The sequence below is a fragment of the Strigops habroptila genome, chromosome 19 (genome assembly GCF_004027225.2).
Source record: "Strigops habroptila isolate Jane chromosome 19, bStrHab1.2.pri, whole genome shotgun sequence".
Taxonomy (NCBI): domain Eukaryota; kingdom Metazoa; phylum Chordata; class Aves; order Psittaciformes; family Psittacidae; genus Strigops; species Strigops habroptila.
This window is the reverse complement of record NC_044295.2, coordinates 2257778-2267963: the sequence shown is the minus strand read 5'-3', so window position 1 is coordinate 2267963 and position 10186 is coordinate 2257778. Positions and strand designations below refer to the sequence as shown.

Genomic DNA, 10186 nt, shown 5'->3' with positions numbered 1-10186 from the left:
GGGCGGAGCGGGGCGGGCACGAGTGGCTGCGCCGGGGGAGCTCCGGCTGGCCGGCGGGGATCGGCTCGGGCCCGGCCATGTCCGATTACCGGATCTCGGTGGAGGAGCTGAACGACCTTCTGGCTAATGGGAGCGGCTGCTACAGCCTCCCCAGCGCGCACAGCAACGAGGTGGTGCCGCGCATCCACGTGGGGAACGCGTGAGTGCGCCGGGCCGAGGCGGGCGGCTCGCGAGAGGCGAGGCCGGCCGCGGCGGAGGAGGGGCCCGTGCCGGCAGCTGAGCGCAGAGCCGCGGTGGGGGCGTGCACGGTCGTGAGGGGCAGGGTGTTCACCGAGGAGCCGCCTGAACGGGAGCTCGGGTCAGAGGAGGCCCTCGGGCTGCTGCGCGGAACCTGGCCCGGGCTGGCCAGCCCGAGGGCCTCGAGTGCTGTGGCGCTGTCAGCAGGAGCCCCGCGTCTGCAAGGCCCGAGCTGCAGGGGGCTCCTGATGGCGAGGCACGGCTCATAAATGTCACCTGCTAAAATGTCCAGTACCCGGTTGAAGTCCGAAATCTAAGCTAAAATAACAGCAAAACAAAGTTAAAACTAATTAAGTGGCTGCTCAGTTGTGTCAGGACTGGGTTTTTTGCTGCTCCTACTTTATCATACTCTTGCTAACAAGCGGTGGTTGTTCACACAGAAGAGGGAGGGGAGACAGGATGACACGAGGTATATGCACAGTATTTGCGGAAGCCCACTCACAGCACTGGTGTAGTAACTGTATGTCAGATTGGGGGAATATGCTGGAACATGAAGAACAAGCAAAGTAGCCATACAGCTATTAGATCTTGGTTTAACCATGGAGAAAATCACCTAAAGGAAGCAAGACTGTAACAGGAGCGCTCCCCCCTTCCCCCCCCCCGTGATTGGTGAAATGAATGCACTCTAAGCCCTAAAAAACTCATCTCAATTAATTCTTCATGCACATAATAGGAGCCAGAGGGATACATGGCTCTGATGAAAGTGCTTTCATGGGGAAAAGCATTCAGGTTTCCCCAGTAGCACTTTTCTCAGTTGATGATGCATGTGTGAGCCTTCCAATACCTAAAGGGGCCTACAGGAAAGCTGGAGAGGGGCTTTTTTCCTCACATCCAGTGTGAATCGCCCCTCTTTTAGTTTAAAACCATTACCCCTTGTCCTGATGTTAGCATCTCTGCTATTTGGAGGAGTTAGCATTTCAGCATTGAACATAATGCAGCTGGAATGAAATGTTAAGGATGGAGAGATCCAAAAAAAAGGCATACAAATCCTCTCATTTTCACCTCTAGCTCTGTAAGAAAATAATCTATAAAATCTGCAAAAGTCCTTTGCTGGGAATGAGTTTGCCTCCAGGGGAGCCAGTCTCTGTTGCCAGATTCAATCACAATTCCACGACATGATTTCCTATTGATCCTGACCAGTATTGGATATATACCAATCTATATACTATTACTTAAACTATGTACTCACCCCACTAAGAATAGGGACTCACAGCTGAATTAATACATTTTGTTTTGGCCTTGCACTGTAGGATTTACTTTTTTGTTGCAAGCAGGATTCCCCGGACACTGATACTTGTCCCCTGGCACAGATGATGTCCTGCCAGATGGAAAATCTGTCAACATTTGTTTGGGTAATGAAGTCTTTACAAATATTTGTCTCATTGCCATAGTTGTTTGGCACAGACAGCAGAAAATGCAGGAGCTTCACTCATGCATAAGGATTCATCTGCTTACACTACAATTTAAGGGGTGAAGAGTCATTAGGAGAAAAGGAACGCTCCAGATGTTCATTTAGCTTGTGTAGACAATGGTTAATTCTATTGGGATTTCTGTAACCTGCAGGATTTTTCCTACTCTGGTCAGAATTTTATGTTCAGAAAGAGTTAGAATTTTATGCCATATTAAGGTCTAACAGATTAAGTTTCATGTGTGCTCTGTTCAGTTGTCAGCCAAGAAAGCAGCATTTTCTCATGCACAGCTGATGACCATGGCTCTAAATATTTCTGTGAATTTATAATCTGTAGCTGGTCACTTCTGGGCACAGTATATTTAGCATCTGTTAACAGAAAAAGCAAAGGTTTTGGTTATCAATACCTTATGGGGACATCATAAATACTGAGATGATTCACCAAGTTCTAATTGTTTTCTTGACACTTTTTATCATACAGGTTCATAGCCAAGAACATTATGAAGCTGCAGCGTCTGGGGATAACCCATATTCTGAATGCAGCAGAGGGGAAGTCGTTCATGCATGTGAACACCAATGCAGAGTTCTATGAAGGCACAGGCATCAGATACCATGGGATTAAAGCTAATGATACGCAAGAGTTTAACCTCAGTCGCTATTTTGAGGAGGCAGCTGATTTTATTGAGAAAGCACTTTCCCAGAAGGATGGTAAGGCAGACTGCAATATCTTTCTGTCATGTTTTCTGGGTACTGTGTATGTTTCTTAGCAATTTATTTTACTGTTTAAAATGGCTCTTTGCTCAGATTATCAGCTGAACAACCAAGTCAGGAATTCAGATCAAGGCTCTGTATCAAAGACACCAGAATACACAATAAGACATCTTAATCTTCTGTCTGTACATGTAGATCTCCAGCATATGGCAAATGGAAGTCTGTCACTGTAGAGGTGACTTTGAAGCTGTTGTGTCCTGTAATAGTGCCTTTTTTGGAAGATGTGTCCTTATTTTTCCATAGAAGTGGTGGATCACATGCAAAATCGATTTTAGGAAAAAAGGTCAGGACCTGGAAGTTGTTCTAGGACACTAGGAATTACAAACTAAAGGCAGAAGTGATAACAAGTAATGCATTGCTGAAGACTGCTCACAACCTGGGGCTTTTCCAGATGTACAGTAAAGGTAGAGATTGGCCTTAGAATTTGTAGTACATTGAGTCGTTATATTATTTTATGTGATGATGACCTTTTTATTCCCATAGGATTGCAGGAAGGCTGGAGATGAGATTTGCAATGTTGATTGCCACATTTCTCTCCTGTGTGTTTCCTCAGAGCAGAAACCCCAGGACATAGTGCAGTGGGCCAGATGGTGTTTGTTCTGACTGTTTCAGTATACCAGTTATTTCTACAGAAGCCTAATTTCTTTCTTGCTTCATGACTGAACATGAAAAGGGAGGAACAAGAACTCCCTCAATTCTCTAAGTTCTTTGAAATGGGCAAAGGGAGTACACGAGCTGTGATCTGCTTTTGACAGATGGAGAAATTTTACCTCCAGTTTGGTGGAGCACTGTAACTCACTGGAACAGCTTGCAGTAGAGGAGTTTAACAGTGCCATGACTGTCTCGGCTCAATTTGATCTAAATGGTTGTAGAGGCAATCTGAATTTACAGTAGCAGTTCTGTTTGCTGATTCTTTCAGTCTCAGTCGTTGTCTACCATGCCTGCCACTGTGTTCTGACAGTGGTAGACAAAGAGGAACTTTGTAGCTGGGTGATCGTGGAGCCAGTTTTAAGATTAACTTGCTATTGCACTTTGATAGTTCTGTTTGGTGCTGAAATGTAGAGGATAGTGAAGAAGGATGCTGTAGTATTTCCCTTCAGTTTCATTTAGCTTTCGAGTTGCATGAAGTTCTAAAGGGCAGCCCTTAAGACACTGCCTTTCACAGAGCTAGAAACCCTCCTGCTTCTGATCACGTGCAGAGGGGACGTCAATTCTCTTGTACGTATATGATCAAGAATCTCTAAATCTTGCTAATTTAGCACTAGAGGCTCTCAAGAACTGTTGAGAATGCATTGTTTTAGCTATTGTAATGTGCTACTGGTGAGAAATTTGCCTTGAGCTAAGAACCCTCTGCAGCTCAAGGCAAATGTGGTAACAGGCTTTCTGTTGCTGTGGTTCGAAACAAGTTGTGGTTATGATGCCAGTGTGTGTGTATAGTTCATCAGTTCTCTTGTCTCAGAAACAGATTTACTCTGGAGAGTAGCCTGGGGCTGTATATCCCACTGCATTTGAAAAGGGGAAAATTTTTGTGTCTGGAAAAGCGGGTCAAAGAGGAAGCAGCTGAGAAGCAATGAAATTGAGTTAGATCTCCTAAAGGGAGCAGTGGCCTGCTTTATTATTGATGGTTATGATAGTGGGTGGAGAATGGACTGAGAGCAGCCCTGAGGAGAAGGACTTGGGGGTGTTAATTGACAAGAAGCTCCCTATGACCCTGCAGCGTGCATTTGCAGCCAAGACAGCCACCGGTGTGCTGGGCTGCATCAAAAGGAGTGTGGCCAGCAGGTCACGAGAGGTGATTCTCCCCCTCTGCTGTTGTGAGAAAAACGGGACAAACATCAGTGAGGTTAAATGGTTTGAGAGGAGCATCTATAAATCATAAATATTAATATGCTTTATATCCGAACTATTTCATGTTGCTTTTCAAACATATATTCCAGAATAACCCAAATTATGACCTGTCTTCCCTGCAGGACAAGTGTTTGTGCATTGCCGTGAGGGCTACAGCCGTTCTCCTACGCTGGTCATTGCCTACCTCATGCTTCGCCAGAACATGGATGTCAAGACTGCACTGATCACGGTCCGGCAGAAGCGAGAGATTGGCCCCAATGATGGCTTTCTAAGGCAGCTCTGCCAGCTCAATGAGCGCTTAGTGAAGGAGGGCAAACTGAAACCCTAGAACAAAGCACTCTAGTATTTTTTGAAGTTTCTCAGAGGATGTCTTAGATGCTTTAGATTCTCAACCCCGAAGCACCAAGCTCAGTCATTTACTGTGAGGGAGACAGAATTCCTGCTCTTGTCTAGTGAAAGTATCTTTTTAAAACTCTGGGTCTGTCTTTCAAGATGGCGCAAAATTGTGTCACTATTCTGAGCTATTGCAATGAAGAGGTGTTTTTAGAGGGGTAACTCCAGTGATAGCAGCTGTCTTCGCACGTATGCCAGAGCCCCCTGTGCAGACTCTGTAGCATGTGTGGTTTGCATTGACATTGGGTGTGATTCATTTAAGCCTTGTCTTATATCCCACCAGAGCACCATTTTCTGAGAGCCCCAACAGATCACTCTGAATTGAAGTACTGTATTTTCTAAAGCTTCTTTTCATGCACACAGTGCCTAAGGTTTGAGTGTAGGAGCTTCAAGGAGTGCAGAAGCATATATACAAATACACGGAAGCACTCACTTGTAAAATGAAGTGTATGCAGTGTTGTGTTTAGTGTGGATTTATGCAATACACAGTGTGTGGTAGTAAAGCCATTCAGAGCCCAATCTTGATGCACACTGTATTTCCAAGAGTATTTGTACCTCTTGCTCTGGTGAGTGACATGAAATAGTCTGATATTAAATGCTCTTTTATTTTTGTTTTGAACTTGTACTAGAAAACAAAGTCAAGAGCAAATGTTGAGGAAGAAACTTGAGCAAGGAAGAAAAAATGGTTTATATTTAGGAGTGCTTGTACTGGATGTATGATAAAGTCCTAAGTATCAGAGTATAATGGCTCCTGAGGCTTGTGTGGAATTACAATGTCTCTCTCCCTTCTTTCCTTTCACTGTTTATGAACATAGGATGGAATGACCACATATGCAGATTACTTCCAGTAGGGCAGCACAGCTCTGCCTACAAAGCAGTGTGCAGAAGTACACTCAGGAGTTCTTGGATTGCTTGCATGGTGTGATTAAATAGAAATGAGCATTGTTCCATACCACATTGAATAGGAAACATTTCCTTTCTGTTAAAATAAATGATGTCTTCATTCTGTTTGACATGAAGTTGAAACGAGTCATTGCAATGTTAGGAGAGGGAGCCTTGTTTACAGTATGTCTGATGGTGTGTAGATGTGTACCTGGGAGTTATAGCACAATATTAATGCAAAGGATCTCTGCAAACTCAGAATTGTTGGTTAAACTAACAGAACTTGAGATATGTGTTCCCTTTTTATCTGTACTTTAATGTGGTTCTAGATTAGAAATCTTAACAGTATCTTAAACAAACACTGTTGTATTAGTAACATATGTAAGCCAGGATCTAGTTTTGTATGTTCAGTTCACTAATCAAAAATCACAAAGGACCTACATTGTTTTGCTTCTGGTTGTTGGGGTTGTGTGGTTTGGGGTGGGGGTGGGAATGGTGGGGGGGAATCCTGCATAGCTATATAACTTCCTTGACATTAAAATTCAAAAGTGAGTATTCTGGTTGAAGACCAGGCTTATTTCTGTTTCCTTGCACAGGATGGGAACTGGCAAGTCAAGTAATCTTTTCTCTTATGTGTCCTTTAAAGGGACAGCTGGGGAACACTCTCCATAATGTTTCCTTTCATCTCCCTACAGTCAGAATTTAGTGCTTGCTTTGAATCAGGATGGTTCAGTAGTAAGGAGCAGTAGTTAGTTTCATTGGCTAATTACATACCCATATATCAGTATTACATACTCATACACTGTTAGATCCCATTATATCAGTATTAAGTGAATAGCTTCTTCAGAATTCCCAGTTACTAATTCCATGCTGTGTAGCTTGGGGAATAGGAATACTGGCCTTATCTTTTCCACTCTACTGACTTTTCCATACTGCAGTCTTATTTATAAATCATGCTTTTAAAACTTTTACTGTGGGCATAGAATTTCTCTTTTTATGTTGTCTCACACCATGGATTCCTAATACCTATCTGCACTACAGGGAAAAAAAGGGAACTTCACAAGCACGTACTTTGTCTTTGACCTGTTACTTAGAAGTCAAAAATTCCAGTCCATTAAAGAGCCAAGAAAGCATTAGGCATTAAACTTTTGTTAGTCTTCCATAGATTGTAAGAAGGCTGATAGTTGTCAGATGAAACCAGAACACTAGTAAAATGGAGTGTGTTTACCTGGTTTTGTAAGAAATCCTGACAAATCAAGACATAAAGGAATTTGTTCTTATATTTGAGATATTCTTTGAATTCATAGGACACTGCTCACTTCTAATGGCAACTTCAGTGCTAATCTGGCCCATTTAGTTTAGTGTAACAGAAATGATTTAACAAACAAATGGAGAGAAAAAGGCAGTGCTATAAGTTGATTTGACTATTGAGCTGTAAGATGGTATGTCCTATTTTGAGTTACTGGTGGGTGACTCAGTAATGAAACCATTCCTAGCTCTGCTTTTAGAGTAGGCTAAAAATAGTTTAGAATGCCAGTCCACTGCTCCATTAATGGACCATAGCCTGCCTCTTTTAGTCTTATCTTGCTGTTTGAGTACAGTAATGTTTCAAATTCTTCTTGCCTGTTTTAGCTGGGCAAGAAGAGCTTGTATGCCTCAAATCCATTGTCATATGCTGTATACTTCTAAATCTCATTTTCTGATTGTAGAAGGAAAGTTTGTATAAAATGGGAATGAAAACTTACTTTCCAGCTCATATGAATCCAAGAAAGTACTAGAAGAAATGCACCTTTTTATCCTTCTGAAATGTGAAATGTTCCTTACAAACATGCTAATTGGGGAAGATATTTTTTCAAATCACTATTTGTTGCAACACTACGTTTTTGGAGTTGAAACCTCTTCGTTATAGCTAAAATAGCGTGATGTGTTTATCCTGAAGAGCAGCGTGGTGCTTCTTGGGTAGATAGCACTCTGGAGAAGGGATGAAGTTTCTGTAAGATATGCATCTATCATAGAACAAACATGTCTACCATGTAAAATCCAGCACAATGAAAGAAAAAGCAATAGCTTAGGGGTTTTGTGCTTAAGAGTTAGTGAAGTTGGAGAGGGGGAAAAGTGGAGGTGAGAAGCTGTTAGCATTTTATAGCAAGGTACAAAGAGGAGCCTCCAGACAGATAAAATGATGATATATGTAAAACTAAATTCACCTTCTAGTCAGGCTGAACTAAATCTTTCTTGGCCTTTCCATAAGCACAGGAGAGAAGTTCGTAGCTAAAAACTAAGATTCAAAGCAAACCCCATGTTTTCTGAGTGCTTTCTTCATCCCTTGGTCTTGCAGCTGAGACTACAATGCTGACAACAAGAGTAGGAGCTAGCATGCAGCTCTGAACCACAGGTATTGGCAGAACACGCATGAGAGAATGTTGCAATATGTCACTACTGAAAAGTGAATATTCCATGAAGTTTCAAACTTAGAATGAATAGCATTCAAATGCAGGGCTAGCAGCTATTATCTGTTGGATTGTAATTCCATTTTTGGCTGTTGAGCTTGTGTTAGTATCGGCCACGTTTTTCACCTACAACTCCCCCCCGCTTTTTTTATCCTAGTTCTGCTAGCTGAATGTTTCTAGCACAGATGGACTATCTCATGGAATCTCCGTACAGCACAGAGGCTTCTTCTAAAATGACTTTCTGGGCTTTGCCAGTGAGTAAAACCAAAACTAGAATAAACCTGAGAGGTCTCTTCTAAGGATTTGTTCATGAGAATTAGTGTCCTGTTCATTTCTTCCATTTTGCAAATAAATCCTGAAAATGAATTCAGCTATTGTGGGGTTTTGTAATTTCAATCCACCTATGCCAAGCTTCCTGGCTAGCTGACTCACCAGATGGAGCTGTAGGCTTGTTATTCTTCTCTAGATGGTCATCGTTCCATCCCTGAACAATGCTCCTGTGTAAATCTAACGTACTCCTTGTGCTATTGCTGGAAAAGGCAAGCCAGCAGAATAATTTATCAGTGCATTTGCTGGGCTCTGCTGGGAGAACACCAAGATTCCATTTATTCTTGGCTCCTTGGAGGAGATCACACCCCATAGCATTCCGAGTGATTCACAAGGTAGTACGTGACTCAGCAATGAGACAGATAAAAGTTGCTTGGGCCAGAGTGGCTTAGCAGCAGCTTAGAACTGTTTGAGAAGCAAATAAGTTATTCTTGAACATGTCAGAAACAATTCCTGTGGAGTGTGTAAATTATAAGCTGCCGTCCACAGTTAAAAGCTTAAGTTGCACACGTGTATCTTACGGCCTGGATTCCAAACAGCCCCTTGGCCAGGTATGGGCAGAGGAGGGGGTGCACAGTGAGCACCAGGTGTTACAAGTGACAGAACTGATTTCAGAAACTGGTTTGTCTGTTCGTGCCTTTATAGTAAGGAGTACAGCGTTGCAGTGCAAGCACAGCAGGACACAAGTCTGAGTCCAGAAAGCAGCAGCAACACATTCAGGCTAAATATATGATGCCAATTTGTTCCTTGTACCTTCTCCCCTGACACTTCTGGTTCCTTCTTAGAATGTCTGTAGGATTTGGATTCTTTTCTTGCTTCTATTAGGCTGCCCTCCTGGCCTGGGGACAAGGAGTTTGAAGCCAGAGGCTAAAGAGCACTTCTGATTATCACACATTCATAGATTTTCAGGTATTATTTCTCTCAGTGGGCAATACAGGTAAGTGTTAAGACCGCCACAGAGGGGATTGTTCAAGTACGTAGAGAAGCTACATCAAGAAAAATGTTATGTTTTATGTGACAATTGATTACTGTAAATGTGGTTCTCTGTAGTAGGCCTATAGTGCCAATGACAGCTTTTGGAAATACTACACAGACATTAAGTGAAAAGAAATGAACAGAAACCAAGCTGAGAGATACATACAATTCTGAAGGCATTTAACTAGGGGAGTAAATAGGTAGCAATGGTTCAGTGATTACCAGTACTCCATTTTCTTCTGCTCTCCTGTTGTGCTTTTCAGCTGTATGTTGTGCCACAAGCTGTGATCTCACTTTGGACGGGGTCACTGGTGGTGAATACCAATACAAGGTGGTATTCCTATCTGACAAAAGTAGTATGTTGTATCCCTCCGTAAAACAGAGTCATTTCTTAGATGGTAGCATGCATAAAATGTGGGCTGGGGGAAGGGAGAAAGGGGAACAGACAGTGAGGGCACACAGTTGTATACAACAGTGCACAATTGGTTTTAGAGATTCTTTGGAATATTTGGAAAGGAGGGCTCTTCTGAGAGTGCTAATCTATCATTTTGGGCAGAGAGAAGCATGTCATGATAAATTTCAGATGCTGTTATCTTAGGAAAGGACCACTGTATACAGAACAGGTATGATAAAGTTAATCAAACTCAGTACCACTAGCACATCTGCTGTGCCTGTGTAGATGTTAGGCTGAAGAGGTGAAATGTACTCAGGTCATTGCTGCTGTTGAAATCTATTATTTATCATCAAGGTGACCACAAGGGAGAATGCACCTTCACTTTAACTTCAGTGACACCCATTTTCCCAGGTCAGGGAATTCGTCAGAATGGAATGCAAG

General features: G+C 42.6%; 1 protein-coding gene across 2 annotated transcripts; it reads left to right on the top strand.

Annotated features, from left to right (window-relative positions):
- The first annotated feature begins 2 nt into the window (after window positions 1-2).
- DUSP3 (dual specificity phosphatase 3) lies at window positions 3-8415 on the top strand. 2 transcript variants are annotated; one of them, XM_030508546.1, is made up of 3 exons: window positions 3-199; window positions 2187-2413; window positions 4447-8415. In XM_030508546.1, the coding sequence occupies exons 1-3, from the start codon at window positions 78-80 to the stop codon at window positions 4650-4652; spliced, it is 555 nt and encodes a 184-aa protein (XP_030364406.1). In that variant the 5' UTR covers window positions 3-77; the 3' UTR covers window positions 4653-8415. The 2 variants fall into 2 exon arrangements, with proteins under 2 accessions (XP_030364406.1, XP_030364407.1); XM_030508547.1 differs by having other exon boundaries at window positions 25-170.
- The last annotated feature ends 1771 nt before the right edge of the window (window positions 8416-10186 follow it).

Bases quoted from the DNA above. Each gene is read 5' to 3' on its own strand.
- DUSP3 (XM_030508546.1), top strand. From the start codon at position 78: ATGTCCGATTACCGGATCTCGGTGGAGGAGCTGAACGACCTTCTGGCT. The intron at 200-2,186 runs GTGAGTGCGCCG...TTTATCATACAG, and splicing joins CGCATCCACGTGGGGAACGC to GTTCATAGCCAAGAACATTA. The intron at 2,414-4,446 runs GTAAGGCAGACT...TCTTCCCTGCAG, and splicing joins AGCACTTTCCCAGAAGGATG to GACAAGTGTTTGTGCATTGC.